Here is a 24,525-nt window from a genome sequence, read left to right on the forward strand (position 1 = left end):
GAGCCAGAGAAGGGGGGTTGGATTTAGCGGACACTGCTGTCGCAAAACCCACCCCCTTCCTAGTCCCGATTTGTCCTCCTCCCCAGCCCATTGCTGACCCATTCTGCCCACCTTTGCCCCATTCTGCCCACTCCCCACCTCCCTCCCACCTCTTATGTGTACTTTATCAGGGTTGGCAGGCATGGAGAGCCTGCTGGTGTGCAGAACTGGCCACTCACCACTTGCAATAGTAGCCAGTCCCCACACTCCAGCATGTTGCCTTCTGCAATGTCCGGAAAGCGCTCTAAACCACCAGAACACTTGTTCTGGTGTCATATAGCGCTAATAGGATTGTGCTGTTAATCTGTCTGTCTTTTACTCATATGATGGATAGCTCTTTTTGATATCTGTAACTGGAAGGAAAATGATTGACTAATCTTATTGTAACCCTTCTCCTCTGGGTTGTTTGTGTGTGTTCAAAATGACACTGGCCTAATACACCTAGGAAACTGACTTCACTTGGTTGATGTTTAAGATATCTCATTCAGTGTTTATTTTTCCACTGAGTTGTATCTTATTAGTTTCTACTTTAACTGAAAGGAATTTCTTTAGTTTCAACAGACGTTACCCATTTCCTCAGGATATAAATTTGGGGAAAAAATATTTTAATATGTTCTCCAGTTGGCTGTTTGTTTACAGTTATTTCTGAGGTAAAATTATTATAAAAGTTATATTGGGCTAAATTGGGAAGTAATGCCAACATGTAGAAGCATCAAATTTGATCTTTTCAGTAACAAATTTTAATTGATTTGTTTTCTACTTCTCCCACTTCTAATGTCACTTTTAAATAATCTTTCCAGAAGACAGACATTTCTGATAATGTGTACATGAACCAGCCGTGCCGGATAGAAAAATACAGATCAAATAAGGATTCCTATGAGGTAAGCCTCTAGTTACAGTTTATTGGAACTAGGCAGAATTTGGGCATTTCTGCTGACTTATTAAAACTGACAAGATTTTGATTCTATAAAGTATACAAAAATAATCCATGGCCAGATGATGACTGAAGTATGGCTGTGCAAGAGATATTTATTCAATGACTCACTCCAAAAACATGGCAAAACAGCATGGTTGGTCATCTTGGTCCATCTTCTCGCCCACAAAATCTTTCCTGATGTCAAATGCTGAATATATCTGTCACTGGAAAGAATAATATTCCCAACTTCAGCATATTAGCAATAAGTTGACAGGAGTTTTTGAGCTTTATGTTACTGCACCACTCAAAAAATAATATATACATTTATAAGACACCCCCCTTTCCTCATATTATAGCTTAGTCCTAACCCATACTTAGATGGAGTAAGACCTCTGGGGTAAGACAATACACCCATCTAGCTTGGTATTGGCTACACGTACTGGCAGTGACTTCCTGGGGGTTTAGAGCCCAATCCTGGGCTCAATGCGCCAGCTTACCACCAGCCCGTATTGTCACAAAAGTGGCATAAGGCACGTTTGCGAGGCCTAACGCCAGGCCAGCACCTGTGCTAGCCCAGCATTGGCCAGCACAGGGCTACCGCCGGGCACGTACCCAGCCTCTGCCACTTAGCAGCGCATGGACTGCCAAGCCACAGAGAGGAAAGCGAGGGCGGGGAGGAGGCGTTCCAAGGAGGCGGGCAGGGAGGTGGGAAGAGGCAGGGGGAGGGAGTGGGTAGGGAGGACCGGTGGAGCTCTGCTCCACCGGGTCCTGAGCGATCATGTGGGGCTTAAAGACTTAAAGAGGCCTGGCTGAGCTGTACGAAGATGAGCATTATTATCACATAAGCAGTAATCCAGTTTTTTAGCTTTGACTCCAGCCCAGGGTTGCAGCACTGGGCTGATCTCTTGGGGCAAGTGCATACAGATGCAAGCCGATGCACAAGATGTTCTCAGAGGAAAGGACTGCAAATAGGGCAATAGGTTATTCTGAAGTTTAAACAATTAGGTAATCAGGGAGTCAGATCATTCATTTATGAATTTAATTGACCATCTCACATTGATTAATGATAGTTCTTCCTTTACTGTTTCTCAGAAGTACTTTGCTGAAACATTAAAAATAATGTAGTCGGCCGACAACTTATGTGCAATAGATTCATGCGGATTCAATGATAACACGCTCAGCCCCCCTCCGAGTAACAGAGAAAAACTACAGTTTAAATAGTTTAGGCTGTTCTGCTCACCATTCCACTTAGAGCACAATCCTGTGGTTTGTGCTGCGCCTTTGCTGCATGGGCCACAGTTGCAAACATGCCATAAGGCATGTTTGCGGGACTCACTGCCAGGCTCCCACTGGAGGTGGCTCAGCTCCAGCCGGCGCTGAGCCACCGCCCGGCGGGCACCTGTGTTCCGCAGCTTGGTGGTGCCTGTGACTGCGGGCTGCGGAATGGGGAATGGGTCAGGGACAGGGGCGTTCCGGGGGGTGGGGAGGCCAGCATGACACAGAGAGGGGGTGGGGAGGCTGGCATGATGTGGGGATGGGGGCGTGCCAGAGGTGTGCCCGGGGCAGGCAGGAGGAGGATCCGTGGAGCTCTGCTTCACTGGATCCTAGGCGCTCGTGAAGGCTGCGTGCCTTACTTTAGCGGCGCCCTTTGGGCGCCGCTAAAGAGAGTAGCCCCATTGCGGGGCTGCCTCCCTTACCCGGGGAAGGAGACAAACGTCCCCTACTCCCAAGGTGCCTCCCGCAGTAGCGTGGGACGTGCTGGATTCGGCGGCAGCCCTCGTGGTGCCGCCGAGCGGGGGCTTCCCAGGCAGCTCAGGATTGGGCTGCCCCTTAGGACTGGGCAGTTACTCTGTTTATTCCCCTGAGCAAGCCTGAAGCAGGAGAATGAAGCTGCTGTTTCCTCAGTTCCTGCCTACGTCTCATACTGTGCTTTTAGCTTGTAAAGGGAATGTATATATTTGTTGGATTTAAGGGACTATACAAGATTTTGGCTTTACATAATGACCTCAGAATGTAAACCTTGTGTAAGATACATGCCAACTGTACTACTCAGATGCTTTATTATATTTTAGTTCCATGCTTCTTCCAGCTCAGGGCAATATGTATATTTCTCTCCCCCACTATTTTTTAGCATCACAACAACCTGTGAGTTAGGTTAGGCTGAAAGATACTGACTGGTCCAGTATCACCAATTTATAACTGAGTGGAATTTGAACCTGGGTCCCTCTAATGTCAAGCTGACATACTAACTAACCATGCTGGTCATCTTTGGTGGTATAAGACTTTTAACTTCTTGGGGGGAAAATGATAGAACTTCAGCTTTAGAAGTCAGTCTAATTCTTTGTGGTTTAGCAAGAAGATAGAGCATAGTTTCCGTTTGCCAGCAATCCAGACATGCAGCCATCCTTTCTCCTCTGTTCTTGAAGAACAGCAGTTTAGTGTCAATCTCCCCCCTCAACTCTGCAGCTGCAGGCATCTGTCTGACAGTCACAGCTACAACATGACTAGCAGCACCTGCAAAATAGATGGATTTTTAAGGATTTTTGATTTACATTTGTTATTACTGTGAGGGTTTGGGGAATTTGTGGGAAATTATGCTCTACCTTTCTTCATGTGTATCTGCCGTTGCCATAGAAAAGAGATACTGTGGGCCAGATGGACATATGAGAACAACACACTTCACACTTCCCTAGTAGAAAGATTAACACTTTCAAGATACTTTGCTTATGCAAACATTAAATCACTGTGCTTGAAAAGATTCTGATGGCATTCTCTCACGCATTTGACTTTCTTGCCAAACTTGACCACCAAATGCATTCATGTACCTACAGGCAGCAGGTGCTTTAGGGGACCTTATTCACAGTCAGATTCCTCCATTTGATATAGACATGTGATAAATGCACACAGTGCAATGTTCTTCAGTCATTGCAGTCAGACAAAGCATCCCTTTTAGTCTAGCTTGCAGCTGTGGACATCCACTTGCAAAGAGCTATTCTGAATGTAAGAGATACATGAAAGCACATCAGCATGTTACCATGGAGATCCAGGCAGACATCTCACTGGGTCCTGCAGCACCTTGTTGAAAATTCTTCAACATCATTTTAACAATCTGGGAAAAAAACTGCTAAGAGAAGTTCTGTCTGAAAGATGATGTTAGATTGCCTTACAAGACTTGACCACAGACTCCCTAAGTTGCATTAATGAGCCATTTTTAGTTTGGTTTCTGTTACCATTTGTATGATAGAGATAGCAGTGACTAACATTACAGGATTGTCACAAGGATGGATTGGATAAAGACTGTAAAGCATGTTATACACATTAAATAGTGCTATATTAAAAATGTGCTAAATAAAACACAGTAGAACCTCCAGAGTTGACCACCTCTCTATAATGACCACCTCCTTAAGTTGACCTAATTTTCACAGTATGGACAGACACTGCATATACACTATGGGAGACCAGCCTCTCTATACTGACCACCTCCGTAAGTTGTATCTTGACCACTTCGACCATTGCACAGAGTATTAATTTATCCTCTGTAAGTTGCCCACTGAACGCGATACTGTGGGCCTGTGTTTGTCTGGTTTGTCCCGTCTTGGAAAAGCAAGAAGCCACGCGACAATCCCTCCCCTACGCCTGCTAGCACGTGTGTGAAAGTGTTTTTATAGGTGGGCACACTGCACATAGCCGACAGACCTGAGCCGGCTGCCGATTGTACCTGGACATGTACCAAGTTTGAGGGACATGAGGTTGCTTGTGCATAGTGAAGCCACTGTCCTTTCACTCTGGTTCCCATCACCAGTGTGTTACTTTACACTTATATTGAAACACAACTGCTATTTTGCTGCCTATTCTCCCGGTTTGGAGAGATCCTTCTGGAGCACTTCACAATCCCTTCTGGTCTTCACCACTCAGAAAAGTTTAGTGTCATCCACAAACTTGTCTTCCTCCCTGCTTATCCCTGTTTCCAGGTCATTTATGAAGATGTTGAAAAGCACCAGTCCCAGGACAGATCTTTGAGGCACTCCACTTTCCACCTCTCTCCACTTTTTTTTGTCAATTGCCCATTGACACCCCCTCTCTGTTTTCTGGTCCTCAACCACCTCCCAGTTCATGAGAGGACCTGTCCTCTTATTCCCTGACTGTGGCGTTTTCTCAACAGCTTTTAGTGAGAGACCATATCAAACACCTTCTGGCATTTAGTGAATCTGAGGAGACCCAGTGGAGGCCAGGCAGCCTAAGTAAAAAAGTTTGTTTGTTTTTTAGCTGTTGGGGCTATGTAACATACTACATGCTACGGGCTGGCAAGGGATAGCATTAGTCTGCCTGTCTGCTTTGAAACCAAGTATTTTTTTTTAACTTACAATTTTTTTTAAGCTTATGAATTTTCAGGGGTATTTTTAAACACTGATTGTGGGCTGTTTATTCTCTGTCTCTTGATATAGATATACCAGTAGATGATATAAATAGTAAACATCACAAGAGGATCAATTCTCATTGATATTTGCAATAAAACTTTTTAACAATCCAATCTGAGTAATAACTTGGCCTTGCGTTTATTGTCCTGGGAGCTAAATATGATAATATTTAAATGCCTTTTTCATATGTTGACCATCTCCCTATGTTGACCAATTTCCTCCAGCCCCTTGGGTGGTCAACTTAAAGAGTTTCTACTGTATTCATATACTCAGTACTTTTCTTTGCCGCTCTCATGGAACTGCTATGACAGACACTGTTATGCTCTAATCTTGGAACTACGGATTCTAGTCTAGAAGAACCTTTAGTCCAGCAGGGTTCTTCTTACGTGTTCTTATATTTAGCACATCGATTAGGCCTGTGGTTCCCAAACAGTGGGTTGGGAGCCACTGGTGGGTCACGACCCAATTTCAGGTGGGTCACGAAGCTCCAAGCAGAGCCTCCAATGAAAACACTGGTGATGAAAAGATCAGATAATTAATTGCCTCAAGCCTTGAAGCTATTCAAAAATCAGATAGCTACTAATTGCCCTACAAAGAGCCCAGCTCCTGGGGTTTGCTTGTATAAATATACGGAGGCAATATGTTTGAATGTATTTTTTCTAGTTATTATTTGTAAGTAAAAATATTATTTTCTAAATCTTTTTTTAAAGTCTCATAAACCTAAATGGGTCTTGATAGAATGTCATTTTAAAAAGTGGTTCCTGTAGTTTGGGAACTGCTGGATTATTGCCATTAGGCAATAATCAGTTTATTTCTCTGTCCCCACATTCATTCCTGCAGTGTCCATTCTGTAGAAGAAAAACAAGTTAGGCCAATCATAAAAACCAGTTACCGTTCTTTTGCCCCACATTTTCTGCAGTGGCATGCTATTTCTCCTTTCCAAGTCTTCTGAGGGGAAAGAGCTTAAAAATTCAGTCACCCTCAGAAAACAAAGTTACTTTGCTTAGATGGTTTTAAAAGATTTAAATTCATGTAGGGCAGCATTATCAACCCCTATTTGCCAGGATAGCTGGCAGTGAAACCTGCCTTGTGGTAGCTAGACAGATGGGTATAGGACGAAGCACTTAGCAACTGGCACCTACTTCCATCCTGTCTTGCCCTGAAACTGAGTTAAAGCTAGAACAGTAGCTCTTATTGCTACTACACAAGGCTATGGGAAACCAGGCAGAAGACAACTACTTTTGGGAAAGGTCCCTCCAAGGAGGAGAGCCCCACAATCCCTGGGGTCCCCTTAAAAGGTGGACATTAGTGAAGACTAGTGGGCTAGGAAGACAGGGCAACCAACTCTCAGATGTACTGAGACCAAGCAACAAGTTGAGATAATAATATAAATATTGTTTAAAAATGTTAACCACCCCCCCCCCCAAAAAAAACAACAACACACAGCTGTTGTGCTGAGCACACCAGGATTTTTCCAGGCACCACAGGATTTTTCCAGAAATTCTGACTGTACAGGCCCTATAGCGACAGAACTGTAAGGGTGGAATGAAAGAATTACCGTGATGCTAAAATACACCCATGACGAGGATCGGTTTGGGAACCACTGAGGTAGCGTAAATTACAAAAAAAGGTATATGAGGAATCAGACAGGCAAAAAACTCTTCCGTTGGATGGGTTGAGGCAAAAAGGGCACAGAGATTTAAAGGGCAAGATGAAAATCACTCGAGCACTAATGATGGACTAGGCAAATGTGCAAAAGGGGAGGGTTGTGGGCCAAATTTAACCTCTTGGATCTTGGCATTGCTTAAGCCCCTTGAATGTGGTATTCTTGGTAATCAGAGAGGATTCACAGTCCAATGAGCTGGCTCAAAGCCAAGTTCTTGGCTTACTGGTCAGTTGGGGAAGATGAAGGAAGGAAAACAATAACAGAGCAGACATGGTTTCTGCATCCAAGTGACTCAGCATGCTTCGGGATGCTGAAGTATTACAGTATCCTCTGTGACAGGAAGATCCAAATATATGCAACAATGCAGGGACCTCAAAAAACTTAGAGTGAAAGACAACGATGGCTAAGAAGCAGTGAGGGATAGTGTGGTCCCATTCCAAGTATAGAATTAGATCAAAAAGTTAGTTCTGTAGCTAGTGACTTCTAGTTATATAACTAACAGCCAACATAAATAAGTTATAAATAAATGTTATAAATAAGTTAGATATGTTCCAGAATGCATGGAAATTTCAAAATGAGAGATGGATGTGAAGCTAAAATCCCAGTCAGCCACTAGATTCGGATGCATGGGTCTGCTGCCATCATGTCTAGCTTGGTCCAAGTTTAAAGTAAACAGGACCCTTAAAACCAATTTGATTTAAAAACAAACAAAACATGCATGATATACTTACTTTCATAAGCTTTTCAAAGTCTGGGTGCTATCTAAAAGCAGGATTTTTACTACCATGGTTAATGCTTCCTGATGCAGTTTTTGACAAACAAACCTTTATTTTTTCTTCCTGCGTTTTACTTGAAGGACAAAAAGGTCAAAGAACAAGAGACAAAAGAAGAACCTCTTCACCCACTTCTGAAAAAACCTGAGAAAAATCCCCCTTCCTACAAAGAGCCTTCCTCTTGCCTTATGACACAGATACAGACAACAAAAGCACTACTGAATGATCGCAGAGCTAGCCAGGGTGCTGCTACAGAGAAAGGTAATTGGAAGAATCTTCTGTACAGCTGTTGATATGGTCTATGATTGCTTTGTGAGTTGCAGATCAGAGAAAACTACACAAGTTTGGACACATGGACACATCACTGCTTTAAACTAGATGTTCACTCTTCCTAGGGAATGCTAATTTTGTGTAGGGGGTTATGGCACTTAGGTCCATTTAATATCAGTTTCATTGTCATGGCTTTCCCAAGGAGTCCTGGAAATTGTAGTCTTATGTGGAATGCTGAGAAAATTCTTAGACTATTTCCCCCTCCATGAATTGGGGCCTCATATAAATTTAGGCCTGATGTGTACACTCGTGTTCTTTTTCAGCCATTTGATTTTATGGTGCATCCTAGTACCATTAGCCCCTCCCAAACATGGCAGAGATTGTTGAGCAGTCCTGATGAGACGTGTGAGTGTGCACATCCTGCTCCCTCTCCTGAGGTGCCATTCCACCTTGCATAATCACATGGGGACATGGTTCTTCTAAATCACTTCCCCAAAGATTTAAATACAGCATTAAAATAGCATTTCAGTTATGCATTTTAAGGTGCAAAAGAGAGTGACTAAGATGATTACGGGGCTGGGGCACCTTCCTTATGAGGAAAGGCTACGGCGTTTGGGCCTCTTCAGCCTAGAAAAGAGACGCTTGAGGGGGGATATGATTGAGACATACAAAATTATGCAGGGGATGGACAGAGTGGATAGGGAGATGCTCTTTACACTCTCACATAATACCAGAACCAGGGGACATCCACTAAAATTGAGTGTTGGGCGGGTTAGGACAGACAAAAGAAAATATTTCTTTACTCAGCGCGTGGTCGGTCTGTGGAACTCCTTGCCACAGGATGTGGTGCTGGCGTCTAGCCTAGACGCCTTTAAAAGGGGATTGGACGAGTTTCTGGAGGAAAAATCCATTATGGGGTACAAGCCATGATGTGTATGCGCAACCTCCTGATTTTAGGAATGGGTTAAGTCAGAATGCCAGATGTAGGGGAGAGCACCAGGATGAGGTCTCTTGTTATCTGGTGTGCTCCCTGGGGCATTTGGTGGGCCGCTGTGAGATACAGGAAGCTGGACTAGATGGGCCTATGGCCTGATCCAGTGGGGCTGTTCTTATGTTCTTATGTTCATTAGGGTAGTTCAGGCAAAACCCTCTTCCTCACTAGAGTTATGTGGCAGTGAGATGGGCTCTTGTGGAAGAGCAAATGGATGCATTTTCCAGACTGACATAGTACAAATGACATATGCCTATAGTGCATGTCAACTCAGAAGTAAGTCCCATTCCATGGAGCTTATTCCCAGAAAAGGGTGCATAGGATTTCAGCCCTAATGTATTACATACACATGCAGATGTTGAGAACCAGGATTAGCCACTGCTGTCCACAGTGTACATTGAATGATAAATGCATATTTGCGGCTGCAGAAGGAATGAATTATCTTGCAGCACTGGAAAGCTAATTATATCCCAGAAAGACAAACTATGCCTTTAGGTGTCCATGTCTTCCGAAACATTTCTTCCTGACTTCCAGTATTACAGAATTATCATTGGTTTTTAACAGAAGTTTCTTTCCTCAGTTCAAACTGGTTTATACACAATTATTATTTTTTTTTCCTAGGTTGTATTTTTGGGTTGACTAGGAAGGGAAATGACAAAGGAACATCCTTTGTCTAGCATTTGAAACACAGTAGGAATGAGATGAAACGGATCAAACGAAGCCACCAATGAATCTGAGAAAAATCCTAGTATTTCGGGGAGGGTTATTGGACGAGCAGCAACATTGATCAAATACATAATCACAGGGAAAGGGGGTTTGCAGCATTGCCAGGAAAAAAGGATGGTAATCTGGGGAACCGGTATATATGAGCTAGCCTTCTGATGAAATAGGAAGGTGGTACGGTGTTGTAATATAAATGAATTAACAGCCCAGTCCTATCCCCAGCGGGGCAACCAGGTGCAGCAGCACTAAAATAGCAACTGCTGTATCCAGAGACTGCCAGAGGCTTCCTTGGAGGGTGGGAACATTTGTCCCCTTCCCCCCAGTAAGGCGCAGGCCCTGCAAAGGGGATACAAGAGTCTGTGCTGGCTATTGTGCCAGCGCAGATGGAGAACCTTCATGTCGGGCTTTGCAGCCTGAAACGAAGCATAGGATCCGGTGGAGCTTGGCCAGTCCCACTCTACTCCCACTCCCCTGCCCCATCCTCCCTCATCCTGAAACAGCTTCCTCCCACCTCGAAAACCCTTACCCTTGGGCGCTCCCACAGCATTTCCACTCAGAGCTGAGGCTCAGCGCCAACTGGTGAGGGTCCAGCGCCAGCAGCCTCTCCTCCCCAGATGCCAATATTTTTCTGTTTGGGTTATATCCCAAAACCAGAACCATAGCACAATTTCTCACCTCAGTCCTTACTCAGGAATATTTTCAGACCCCAATCCTATCAGGGCTTGCACTCCCAGAACAAGTGTTCCAGCAGTGCAAGGCCCTTTATGGTGGTGCAAAAGCCGGGCCACTGTTGTGTGCTTGTAGGCCTCTGTTGCAAATGAGCAGCTGCACAGCAGCAGTTCATGGAGGCTGCACCAGTGCCGACAAGTTGGTGGCAGGGTGTGTTGGGCAAGGGGAGTTTTGGAGTGAGGAAGGGGGAGGACAAGGTTGATCTCAGCAGCACCAGCGTATGCGATCCTGTCTCCTCTTCCAACCCACCCTGCTCTTTTTCTTTTCTCTGACTTATGCTAGCTCTATAGCACAGAGTTAAGTAAAAAATATTTGTACCTACCTCTGGCAGGCCTTCTGACCGACCCCCCCCCCCCCAATTGGATGCAGTGCGTGCTCTGTCAGCACAACTGTTATTGACACCAATGGTAGAGGATAGGCTTGGGCAATCACTTGATTAATTGGTTAAATTCTGGACTTACCTGCAGAGGGCTGAAAAAAAAGATCATTTTCTTGATGGTTTTGTTTCTTTTTTACATTGTTTTGCAGATTCGCCTAATGGTTTGAGCCCTTTCCATGAATCGGCAACAGGCAAGACAGGTTGCGTCACCTCCTATTCTTTAGAATACCTTGAAATCCAGCAACCAGTTCCCAGGACCCCAAGGCTCACGAAGAGACAAGATTCCCCTCAGCAGGATCCTTCAAGCCCAGGGAGCCAGAATTTGGATTCTCCTTTAATTCTGAACATTGTACATTCTTTTGAAACTGGAGATAGAGAGGATCAAATAGACCAAATTTCTCCCACTCATCAGTATCGAATGCTAAGCTCGCCAGTAAATTTCGGTCGGAGAAGCTCCAGTGAAAGGACATTATCCCCACTCTTCCAGCCTGGAGGTACTTCACCCAGTCCTACTAAAAGTCCAGTTCACCCCACCCAACTGTCCTTCACATATGATGAAAAGACCAGTTCTTTTCGAGAAGAAGCGGTCTCTCCCACTCAGCTAAATAATCTTTCAACTCCTTTAGGAAGCCCTAACTGTGTGAAAAGCAGAGGTCGGTTCCCCATGATGGGTATTGGACAGATGATGAGGAAAAGGAATCAGTCAGTAGGATCGCCCACTGAGAAGACCCTGGAAGCAAGAATGCCTCAGTTGCAGCAAATGAGCCCCACACAAATTTCATTTAATATAATGGACCCTATCAATGGCCAGTGTTGAAGTGACAATTATGAAGGGCTACATTTGTGTAGTGCTGGTTTCTGACACTTGCATTTTCCGTATAAGTAGTGAAAACTTGCAATCATAATGTTCTCTCTGTATAGTATTGGGTGTTATCACATCCTATAAGGAAATCACAAGGCCACATATTTTAGTGGCCTTCGGTTAGTGCAGTTGAGGAAAGGACAACTACAACAAGTGTTATGAAGAATTATTTGGTTTTAACCACCTGTATAATTTTCTCAAGTAGGTATATTTTTTTTTTTGCTCTGTCCTAATATTTTACACACATTTTTTGTCAACAAAAAACCGTTTCACCATGAAGCATGATTGCACCATAAAAATAGGGTTTATTGAAATAGCAGCCCTTTGGTTACTGAAGCCATGGTTGATGGACTTCTCAGGCAATAGTTATCATCACTGTTTCGCTGGCACAGACACTGATTATGTAGTTCAAAGACAGGACAAATAATAAAGGACCAAGAGTTTTGTTTTCCAAGCAGGCATGTTCTTCTAATCTATACATAGGACAAAGAAGAAACAGACCTGTAAGAATTTGGAATAAAAGCACAAAAGCTAGATGTTGCAGAGCAGGACAATCAAAGCAATTTTTACTGTCTAATTCCCCACTACCTAAAATCTGCCTGTATTTTTCCTAAACAAAATGTTCAGTTGATAACACTACTGTAAAGAAACAACATGGCCATTTCAAAGCTAACTTGGACATAAGGAGAACTGCATTCTTACTCTTCTCATCATAAGACTAGCCATGGGCACTTGAAACAATATTCCATATTTCTGAATGCTCTGCTTAAAAATCCTGGTCATCTCTTCTTTGCCTAGTTGTGCCATCTCTGTGAAACTGTCTTTGAAAAAGTGGTGTACTCTCTTTTAGCAAAACAGCATTGGACATACTTGAAAGTGTTACTGAGGAACTCTGTACTGCATTAAGAGGAGTTTTCAAGGACACATCTGCTAGCTCCAGTGCCATTTGCACATGGCCTGAACGGTAATGCAGTCGGTATCAAAAATTCAGTAGTGCTACAAACTGTGAAGATTAACTTTTGTAAAAGGCAAACATGTTCTGTACTCTGCAGTTCTTTTTATTTCCTAGTAAAGGAAGCGTCTGAATCAGAAAACAGACTTTTTTTTGGTGCAAAACATTTTCTGTGAATTTACAGGGTATTAACCAAAGACTAATCTATGGTTTATCTGTGCCCTGCTAGCACATGAGTTATGTGACATAATTATTGATCATTGTTAACATTAGCCTGGCACAGTGGCAGTTTTCAGCCAATAATATGCACCCTTCCCTTTCCCTTTAGCATACGTATAAATATATGTTAATGCCTTCTTAAAGACAGATCAGAGGCAGCATTGAGAATAAATGGATTTTTGAATTGTTGAGTAATTATTGTTAAAATTATATTTTTCGAGTCACTTGATGCTTTTATTAGAAAAGGCCAAGATGGAATGAGTTTTTTTTACCCCTACTGAGATACTTTGATACTAAATAAAGAAAAACCAGGTAAAAGTCTGTTTCCCGCAAAACATTCTTCAGGACTAGGGAGCAGGAATGGATGCCATTCTTTGGCTGCAGCAGTCTTTAGATCTTTTGGATATCAATGGGACCATAGGCATGTATATAAAAGAGGCATAGGCATTTCCCAGATAAAAGAATAAAAGCATAGGCATTTCCCAGATAAAAGAATCATTATGAAATGCCATATTGGAAACAAATGCGTGCATGCACACAATTGTTTGAAAGATGGTGATATCAGCAACTAGTACCAGGACCACAGACCACCTTGCAGTTTAAGATCTGTGTAATTTCATTTTCATGGTTAAGATGGTACAACTTGAAATGGCATTATAACCACTGTGCAGAACCCTTCACTTAGGCTTACTGCCTAATCCTATCCTTTGCCATGTTATAGCATATAGCTGTGCCAACAGAGTTCGTGCTTGCATCCAATGGTGGGGGTTTGTTTGATCAGACACACTGTAGGAGGCAGGGATGGGCAAATCCAGCATGGCTTGAGTTGAGTTACATGTCTCTGCCCCCTCTGTGACTCGACTTGAAAACGAGTCATCACGGGGGCACTTTCCGAGTCATCTGAAGCATTTTCATGACTCAAAGACTCAAATCTCGAGTAGTTCCCTTTAAAAAGCCAGCGGTGGGGAAAAAACAGGGCTGCTGCCAGGTGTGTGGGGGGAGGGGGAGTTCTTCCCTACTGTCCCCATCCCAACTCTAAACAAGGCAGGAGGGTGGGAAGAACTGTGTGAGAATGGGCACAGAAGTGGTAAGAGGGAGGAGGGTCACGCGCAGCAGCTGAGAGGCTTACCAGTATGACCCAATCCTTTGCAGCTCTACTCAGAAGAAGTACCATTTGTGTCAGTCTTTCAATGAGGTTCCCTCTCCCCCCCTCCTTAGACCTCTTCAGTCAATCCTAAGGCAAGAACCCCCTTGGGCTCCTCTTTCTGCCCTACCTCAGCTGAAGAAAATATCAGACCTCCCATTCTCTGGCCAATAACACAGACCTCCCGTCCTCCAGCCAACCACATTTTGCTTCCTTAATTGTTACACCAATTCCTGGGTATATTTGTGGTGCTGATTCCAAAAATGGCATCCATTTTGCCCCATCACGTCTAGTTTTGGAGACACGGCATAGCCTCATTAGTGAATGGTTCAAGCAGCTTCCTCATGAGGAAGCGTACACCATGGCTTCCTCATGAGGAAGCTGCTTGAACCATTCACTAATGAGTCTATACTACGTATATACTATAGGAAGCTGCTTGAATCATTCACTAATGAGTCTATACTATATACTAAAGACTATGCGGTCTTTCACACCATGAAAACAGTAAGCTAGTACACCCAGACACAGGCAGACTTGAGTCTGTGTGCGTGGAGACAAGTGCCAAATCAAGGGGCCCTTGACATGAGTGTTTTGCTGAGTCTTCTACATGTGTGACTCACATATCCCACGAGTCAGCAAAAAATGCTGATTTTTCTCCAATCGGTCTTGAGTCACCTGATTCAAGTTCCCATCCTTAGTAGGAGGTACCCTAGTATGAATGACCAACATGGAGGAATCTTCACAGTAAGGGAACATTTGTTCCCTTACCTTGGGGCTGCTCTGGGGCTACATCCACACTGGAATGTTGATTAGGATTTGGCTGTGAGTTACCTAAACAATCGATTCAGGGTAAACCTGTGCCTGGATTGTACTACTTTCTGCCAGTTAGACTGGCATGATTAAATACTCCTCTCTGTTAAAAAAAATTGCCTGCACATAGAAAACAAGAAGTTAGAGGGAAGGCTGTTCACCTGATCTTCTCCATGGGATACTAGTTTTCTATGTGCAGATATCTGAATTTTTGTGGAAGAGAACCCTCAGTTGTACAGTCACCAGTTTCCCACTCTATCTGTTTTTAGTGAGGTCGAAGAAGAAGCTGGGTTGGATCTGACCATTCTTGAATGCTGTGAAGCTTGCTTGAATGAAGTGAACATCCATGTTGGCATTAGCCTGTGGAGCTGGGAATGGTGCCCCCCCCCCTAAAAAAACACCCTAGGTGTGAATGAAAAAAAACATTCTAGGTGTCAGAATCAACTTTTTAGGGACCTGTCATATGCAAAGATGTTGAACGGGGCTGGAAAATAGTAGAGAAATGTAGTCTTTAGATGCTTGAGGTTTTTCTAACCGTGCTGAACTTGATGTAATCCTCTCAAAGGCATTCCAGGCTCCACACCTTAATTTTAAAAGGCCATGATCCAAAGACTCCATGCTGTGAAACTCTAGCATCCTTGTCATAGGATAGTTTTCATTTACATCTTCACTCTAGTCACTCTCCCCATTCTTGGACAAACTAAGCTGCATTTTCTACTTGACTCTGTTTAAAATATTGTTTGCAGTTCAACGGATCAAAAAAATAAACACAGCAGTGGGGTTATGACACGCTTTGGGTATGCTATAACCATGCTTTAAAATACTTAGGCTGCAATCCTATCCATGCTTTCCAGAGAATAAGCCCCATCAAACACAATAGGACTTACTTCTAAGTAGACATGCTTAGGATTGTGCCCTTAGTATTTCAGGCGGTGTCTTCAAATGAATAGAAATGTTCTAGTACCATGCATGTAAACCGCCTTGTATTAAAAGTCTGAGGAGAAATCTGACAACCAAAGAAAAGCGGTATATAAATACCTGTATAAATATATAAAATAAATAAATGCAAGGGCCCAAACATCACTGTGGAAGTCATGAAATATATTTGGTGATATTTAGTCACAGAACATGATAAGATTGAGAAGGTGGTGGTAAGGGAAACTATACCATGCATGCTTCAGAGTTCTGTAACTGAATGTCTTGCAAACACCAACTTGAACTTGAATTATCAACTCAGGTTTATTTGGAAGCCAATGAAACATTGGGCAAAGCAAGAAAGAGCTGTAACTTTTTTTGTGAACACAATGGTAAATATATGTATGTAATAACAGAATGAAACCTGCATTGTTGCAAAGTCTTTTGTTTTTACAAAATCTTAAGGTTGCTTTGGTAAGTATAATCATTATTTAACTAAGGCCGAAATCCTAACCAGCTTTCCAGCACTGGCATAACTGTGCCAATGGAGCATGTGCTGCATCCTGCTGTTGGGGGGCAGTCATGGAGGCCTCCTCAAGGTAAGGGAATGTTTGTTCCCTTACCTCGGAGCTGCATTGCCCTTATGTGCTGGAAAGTGGGTTAGGATTGCGCCCTTAATCTACCAGCTTCTTCCTATAGATGGCTTCACACATGCTGGTAGCTCATGCAGGAATGTGTAGGCAGAGCCATCCCTCGATGGTTGTGGGCCTGGGACAACTCAACCAGTGCAAGAGCCCTCTATTATGGCCACATATTGATTATGAAAGTGTGGGGCCCAGGGCAGCCATCGCAATTGCTCTACCCAAGGGATGGCTCTGGTGGGAGAGGTCACTGTGTTGGCAACTGAACATGTGGAGGTGCCATTTGTGTAAATCGCTGTCTCAACATGGGGACAGTATTTGTGGCACAGCGACTACAGTTTGCATTATGTGGTTCTGAAGACTATCTCTTCCCTCTTTCTCCAGTTTATGACAAAAATCTGAAACAAAATGCTTTTGTTCCACCTCAAACCCTGGTTCGCTTTAAGGTAGCTGTGTCTTCAGAGCCTCTTTAGGCTTGATATCAAGGACACTGTAGGCCCATATTATACCTGCTTCCTGCCTCATTGTGATTACATAGAGGCAGATTCTCATGGCAAGTCATCTGTGCTCTCCATGTAGTTCAGGCAATTTCATTAATACTGTTGCAAACCTCCCTTGGTGAACTTGTGATGCTGTTGCTGAAATTGTCTGTACCCCCTGGGTAGCTCCTTCACAGAAACAGCTTGCCACATAGAGCTGCCACTAGGCTGTTGTGATTCCAGCAGCCACTCAGCAGGGTACATGCATTAATTGAACCCCAGGGGAGGAGGAGGAGCAGTGAAGCAAAAGCTCCCTGTGCTAATTATCCTCTGGCATAGGGATACATTCCAAAATATTGCGGTGGTGAAACAGCAAGCTGATGCTCAGCCCCAAAGATCACATTTTTTCCCCTTGTGTTCTGGGCCTTCCGGGAACAGCCCTCAATGGGATAACTTTCAATCTTTCTGTGTTTAGAAAAATCTCTAAGCAGTAAACCAGATCTATTTTCTTTAAAGGGCACTCTGCTGATTTCAACCAAACTACCCCTGTCAATGCCTACTATTTGAAAGACTTCTGATATTTTTCTAACCTTAACATATTATCCTTAATTCCTCTCTCACATTCCTTTCTTCTATGCTTATCCCACTTCATTCCCCAAACTATGTCCTAGATTGATACCATTTTCTTTTTTAAAGCTAGGTACTGTGCTGGGGAATGGAGATCCTCTCAACCAGTTGCCTGCTTTCTGCTTTATTTTACAGACACTTGAGCTTTCTTTACAGGGCACGAGGGGCCCCGATCCATATGACAACAGTGGCAATACTCCCCCCCCCAACTGCTGCCATTTACAATAAAAAACAAACAAATACAAAGCTTCTAATTGCGTAATCATGTTGTCTGTTTTGGTCCTGACCGTGATACCTGAGAGTATAGCAAAGGGACAGAGACACACAGAAAAGAACTGTGAAGGTATATGGCAATTCTCAGCATGTAATCTTCTGATCTTAGTGGAGCAATTCGCTGCAGGGCTGGCCTTAGAAGCTGTGGGACTAATTCCAAAACTCAGTGGGATGAATTAATTCTGTACCGTTGTTTTTACTATAAAGTTGATCTAATATAGGAAGAATATAATCCATAGCAACATTTCAACATGTACAATTCCTGTGGACAAAGTCTGTGGCAGTGCTAGCGATTCCTTCCATTCCATGCAAAGCTACAGGAAAATGATTCTGCGGATGTGGCTCAACAGAATATCATCACGTTTCAATGAGAGAAAGAAGTCCCTGGAACGATCAATGAATGTACAGTTCCTTGGAGCAGCTTGTTTCGTGCCTCCCTAAGGATGAGTCAGTTCTTCCTCTAGCATGGTCTTTGTCTTCCCCTTATCTCTTATAAGCAGAAAAGAGCAGGAAGGAAAGTCTCCTTTGCCCCCTGCCTCTCTCCATTCAACCTAGTAGGAATATGATGGTATTGGAGAGGAAGTTCCTATTATATAGTTCGGACAAAGATAAATTTAGGGAAATGCTCTTCCCTGCAGCCAGAGCCACCAATGGATGACTTGAAATGCAGATTGTTAGCTTAAATTTAGTCCTTTGGAGACCATTATGATTTACTAGATACTGCGCATTTCTGATGCCCAGTCCTAGCCCCCACCATTACCAACTGATGGAGCATGAACTGCATGCAATGGGGAGGGGGAGTGAGGGGTTGGGGGAAAATGGGAGTGGGTTGGAAAAGTGGAGATAGAATCCTGGTGCTGTGAGGATCCACCCAGCTTCCTCCCCACTCTGAAACTCCCCCTACTCTCTCCATCCGAACCCATAACACACCCCTGTCACCTAGAGCGGCAGAGCTTCCACTGGACACCACACCTTTCGCCATTTGCGGCAACAGCCTGGAAGCTCACAGCGGCCATCTGTCTTTTGCACTGCCATAAATGACCTTGCACTGCCAGAACATGAGTTCTGGCAGTGCAAGGCCTGGATAGGATTGGGCCCTCGCTCTATTAAATCTGTATCAGATGTGGTACCTGGAATGTGCTGCAGGGATTAAGCATTAAACTGAGAATATAGCAAATTGCTAATCTTCAAATACTTCATATACTGAAAATGTTATCAGATTTGCTTTTTTTGGACAGGTAGGAAAAAAAGAAGGTGTCAAGTGTCTACTAACTTGTTTAGCTTATGTACAGTTGCAAACAATGAATCTTAAATAATCATAATTGGTTGATACTTTCAAAAAAAATGCCAGGAAACAGAGCCTTTTCAAAGGTTTGCACCAGGCAGACATTGCACAATGCTTTCCAGGTTTGGTTTTGCTGTGGACTTAGGGTGCAATCCTAACCCCTCAGGTCAGTGCTTTTCAGCATTGACATAAGGGCAATGCAGCTCTGAGGTAAGAGAACAAACATTCCCTTGCTTTGAGGAGGCCTCCGTGAGTGACACCCAACTGCAGGATGCAGCACACGTCTCATTGGCACCGCTATGCCAGTGTTGGAAAGCACTGACATAAGGGGTTAGGATTGTGCCCTTGTTTTCATAGCCTGCAATCCTATGCACGCTGTCTTGGTAGTGAATGTCTTTCATTGCAGTTAATGGTATCTATTTCTGAACAAACCTGCATAAAACTAGTCTGAATGCCCTACATTTCTTGAACAATGTATGGCCATTCAGAAAGGTCAGTTTTTGAATCAGTTTTTCAAACTGAATCTCTCCAGCAGGACTGTTCAAGAAGTTGAATCAGAAAACTAGGATGTACTGTATTTCACTCCCTTGATTTCTTTGCAAAACATTGATGCCTGAAGGAGCATCCTGTTTTTTTTTTCCTTTCACAAAGAAAGCAGGTACCATTAAAAGAATTTCTTCCATTCTTTGAATCTGCCACACCTGTCATGCTCAGAGATATCCATGGGTATGACTCAGAAATAACAACTGAGCAGAGGTAATTTTTCTGGAAGCATAAACCAGATCCTGAAGCAACAGTGAAGATTGTGAAAAGCCTCTCAAAGTGAAAGAAAAATATTTAGAGTGAGTTACTGTGTTGAACTCCACGGCTTAGTCATTTACATAGCAACATGTTGGCACAGCAGGGACTCTTGTCTCTTAAGTTATATTATATAGAAGTTAGCTTCCTACAGTCGGGATGGAATCAAAATACAGTGATACATGAATCTGATGTACATGTTCTGCCATGTGTACAAGTACACTTGTGGAGGTTGGCGTAGAGTCTGCCCCCCCTTTTTTTCTTTCCTGCTGGTTTAGCATAACACTGTTTCTTTTTTAACCACGGACAAGGTATATTGCAGAAAAGCAAAAACAGAGGGATGCATGACATATTTTCAACTATCTGTTTCCCTGTATCTTTGACAGCTTTGCCATGCTTAGCCTACATTAAAACAGCATGCATGCTGCTTTGAAAACTGCCCTTTTCTTGGCAATACAAGGCTGTCTTTACTCTATGGCAAGTCCATCAATCATGTCGGATAACCTTAGGGAATGGTGTCAAAGCAACTTAGGGCGCAATCCTAACCCACTTTCCAGCACTGACATAAGGGCAATGCAGCTCTCAGGTAAGGGAACAAACATTCCCTTACTTTGAGGAGGACACCGGGAGTGCCACCCAATTGCAGGATGCAGCACATGTCCCATTAACACAGCTATGCCAGTGCTGAAAAGTTGGTTAGGATTTGGGCTTTTATTTATTTATCTATCTATCTATCTATTTATTTATTTATTTTAATTTTGGGTTCAGGTTTTATTGTGTTTTATTGTCTTTAAATGTTTTATTTTTATACATATTTATATATTTAATGTTTTTATTATTTCTTTTGTAAGCTGCCTTGAGTGCCCTTTACTGGGACAGACAGGCAAGATATAAATTCTATAAATAAATAAATACTGAAGTTAAGCAACAATGGATCTGGTCAGTGCCTGCATGGGAGACCTCTTGGGAAATCCTGAATATGCCCTCTTGAATATCATGATGGAAGAAAAGAAGGATGCAAATGAAATAAACCAAGAACCTCTTTTGTCTTTTTCAAGCAATCATTCAGTCAGAGTAGTTCTACCTTTCAGCGTGAAGACTTTCAAAGTGGCTTCCAACCATATATCACATACATTGCACTAATTTTACAAATATATATTACAAAAATACAACTAATACAACAGCAACAATAGCAAGCAGGACATTCAAAGAAATTGTCGTTCATTGAAAGCTTAAGTAAATAGACTAGTTTTGACCTAGGGCCTACAGTTTGATAGCGTAGGTGCCAGGAGGAGGATGTCTCTGGAGAGGGAGTTGCTCACCCAGGGCACCACCCATAGAAAAGGCTCTACAGTTGTCACCACTCACCTAACATCTGAAGGCAGGGACACCTGGAAAAGGACTCTATCAGTGATCTTCAACAGCAAGCAACTTCACATTTTCTTACCAGATATAACATGATGTAAACCAAAAGGCTCTCCCATCTTTCCCCCCCCAGAAAGATGAGCTCGCAGGTGCATCACTATGTGACAGCTTTAACAGGTGGCACCGGGTTTTGTGGGCCATGAGAAAGGCTTTGATAGGCTATTACACTTTACCCTGCTGTACAATAAGTAGGACTGCAATTTTATACATTTTCAAAAATACTTCTGGGTCTCCTTTCAGTCCCAATGAAGGAAACACTATGGTGGCTTACATCATATCATATGCATTACCTCCAGATTCAGTTACAATATCAGCCCTATCTTATCCCCCAGTACCAGCAGGGAAACATGTCACTTCCACCGGGGAGGACAGCAAGGTTGCCAGTGCAACTGCTGGTGGCTGGACACACTGACCGGTGGAAAAGACTCTGTCCACTGGCATGAGATAAGTGGTGTTGGGGCAAGAATTGGAACAGGTGGGACGGGGAGGAACAGGAGAATGTCTGAGTGGGGAGGGAGGCAGAATTCGTGGAAGGAGGTGAAATCAGAGGCATTCACATGTGGCTGGATCCTATAGCTCTCTTTCTCCCTTTCTGCTGTTACACTTCTTGGTTCTGTGCCAGAACAATAGCTGGTGCAGGATGGAGGAGGCCCATAGGGAAAGCAGAGGCTTTCCTCAGTACTAGGGAACAAAAGAAAACTTCTGCAACTGCCCCCCACCATAGGATGCAGCACAAACTCCATTGGCACATCTGCATCAGTGGGAGGGCTATAGGACTGGGCAATATGTCAGTCACACTTGGTTGGTGGAAGGATAGAAGAAGGATCTCTGGTGATAACTGCAGAGTGTGGGGAAGGTGATGTCAGAGGAGACAGTCCTTCAGATAACCTGGTCCCATAAACAGTATATTATTATCATACATGTTAAGCAAGCTGCATCATGAATTAGAGGTGTTGTTAGAAGCCCCTATGAGTAAGGATGGGAGAATGTATCTTTCCTACGCCTTTTTATCCTAATCAAAAACGTTTGCGTGTGTGTGTAAATGAATGACTTTATGAATATATTGTATCTCAAATGTTCTGTGTAGTTCTCTCTTTGAGTTAATATCCAATAAGTTTTTCTTCAAAGGCCTGAGTAAAACCACGTGTGATGCTAAATCTGTCATTTAGGCTTATCTTTTTCTTTTTTTTAATAGCAACTAGGGTGTGTGTGATCACAATAAAAACCATGATGGGCATGGAGGAAGGAGCCATTTAACATTTTCCCCTTATATTATAGCACCAACAAAGTAAATGTAGACACCCAGTTGCTACAATCCCCAAGAGCAGGGGTCTCCAAACCCCGGTCCAGGGGCCGGATGTGGCCCACGGCGAGTCTCTATCCAGCTCGTGGCCAACCTCTGATCCCCTGAGAGCCTCTGGCCCAGCTGACCAAACACAACCAGAGTTGTGCTTGTGGGGTGGGGGAATGGGGGTCTGTTTAAGTGTGTGCTTTGGGCTGTGTTGGTGTTTGGAGAAATCCTGGACATTTGAGCCCATTTATTCATTCATCTAAGTTCCATCTCTAATGTATTTATTTAAATGTTATGTTTAATTATTTTTTTCGGCCCTCGACACTGTGCCAGACATTTGATACGGACCTCCAGCTGAAAGGTTTAGAGACCCCTGCCCAAGACGAAAGCTTCCATTTGGGATAGGAATTAAAGTTTGAAAACTAGATATTCTGTAGCAGGAGATCCAGGCTTTTTCTCCAGGGTTTTGGGAAGGCACGGTTATGCACTCACCTCCCATCACTGCCATTTCTCCCACAAGCACTTCTTCAAAATTGGCTGGTGCAGGGGGACATCATGGGAAAGATCCTCCTTACACTGGCCTGTTTTGAAGAAGCACTGATGGGAGAAGAGGTAAAAGGGGTAATCTTCCTAATGACTCTCCCTCCAGGGCAACCACGATCCTTATCAGCAAACCAGAGAAAGTAAGCCAAAGCCCCCATCTTCTCACATGCTTTCCAAGGAGAGTGAGTAGCTGGATGGCAAAGATGAGCAGCCAACAGGCCAGGGGAGGAAGCGGGCAGGTTCCGAGTACCTCCTGCCAGTTTGCCACCTCTCCCAACCACCGCTCAGAGCAAGCACTTGGGTGGTCTCGTGGCTGAGCTGACTTTGCAACTTGTTCAGTACTGCACAGAGAGCTAACGCCTATATATGGTCAGGAGAAATGAGGAGTTATTATTCCCCTTGTGAATTATTATATTGAATACAAAACTACATAAAACCCTGAGGGAAAATTAACGTAAACCGAAGCTTCTTTACATAGCATGACCAGTGCAGACTATGCATATCACCCCAGGCTATAGAACTTCTTTTGGCTGAATTACAGGAATTATATGTGCATGTTTGATGAATTGCCCTAGAACAGGTTCTGTGAAATGTTAGAAATACAGTTTTTTTTCTTCCCCAGCATGAGCCGGGGGCATGAGCTATATTAATGCACAGAATCTGTACTCAAGTTCATTGTTGTCGCAATAAAACAATCCATAACATAGCAACAGAGCTGTTCAATCTCTTACACTCATCTCTGGTTTCCTGTAATCTTTAGTGAGGGAGCAGCTCACAAACTCCCTCCCTTTCACTCAGCCATCATCAGAGTTGGTTACAGCTGGAGGTGGAACATTTTCTCTTAGTGACGTTCAGCTGATGACACACTAAGTGAATAGAACAATATATTCAGAGGCAAGCAAGCACTGTCTCTACCCTGTCCAGTGACACCAACATGGTTTATTTATAGCTTTAGGCTCCAATAGGCCATAATAGGACCATTAAATTATTACGGTAACTGCCATCCAGTTAGAGCCACGCACATATGGAAATAGGTTTCTGCACATGTGCTGCTACCTAGATAAGAAATTGAGTGCACAAATGGGTACTGCATGTATGATTCCATCATTCCAACCCAGCAGGCAGGACTGTGCATGTGTAGCCTTGTTAAATAAGCAGCAAATGCAGCACTTGGCAGAGAATATGTGTTCAAACCACTTCCCCCACCCTCAGAATGCATGTTTATCTTCTTCCTTAGCTAACCTTTCATTCTGGGACTCCACAACTCTGTTGTCAGGTTGCTAATGGTGACCACATCTCCCCTTCTGGAGACTGCCCCCCAATCCCTTCTTCTTTCCTGAGTGCTCAATTGAATTGG

The 24,525-nt window shown here is 43.4% G+C and overlaps 1 protein-coding gene and 1 long non-coding RNA gene across 2 annotated transcripts in view; one reads left to right on the top strand and one right to left on the bottom strand.

Annotated features, from left to right (window-relative positions):
• Positions 1-13,902, top strand: part of HUNK (hormonally up-regulated Neu-associated kinase) — an 80,272-nt gene extending 66,370 nt beyond the window's left edge. The window contains exons 8-10 of the mRNA XM_066621631.1: positions 840-920; positions 7,896-8,073; positions 11,054-13,902. Coding sequence (XP_066477728.1) covers positions 840-920; positions 7,896-8,073; positions 11,054-11,721 — 927 coding nt within the window. The 3' untranslated portion in view covers positions 11,722-13,902. The remainder of the gene's footprint in view (positions 1-839; positions 921-7,895; positions 8,074-11,053) is intronic.
• LOC136645404 (uncharacterized) overlaps positions 12,042-24,525 on the bottom strand; it is a 47,702-nt gene continuing 35,218 nt past the window's right edge. Inside the window, exon 5 of the long non-coding RNA XR_010794125.1 lies at positions 12,042-12,239. This is a non-coding gene — a long non-coding RNA (uncharacterized lncRNA). The remainder of the gene's footprint in view (positions 12,240-24,525) is intronic.

Source organism: Tiliqua scincoides, chromosome 3 (assembly GCF_035046505.1).
Source record: "Tiliqua scincoides isolate rTilSci1 chromosome 3, rTilSci1.hap2, whole genome shotgun sequence".
Taxonomy (NCBI): Eukaryota; Metazoa; Chordata; class Lepidosauria; order Squamata; family Scincidae; genus Tiliqua; species Tiliqua scincoides.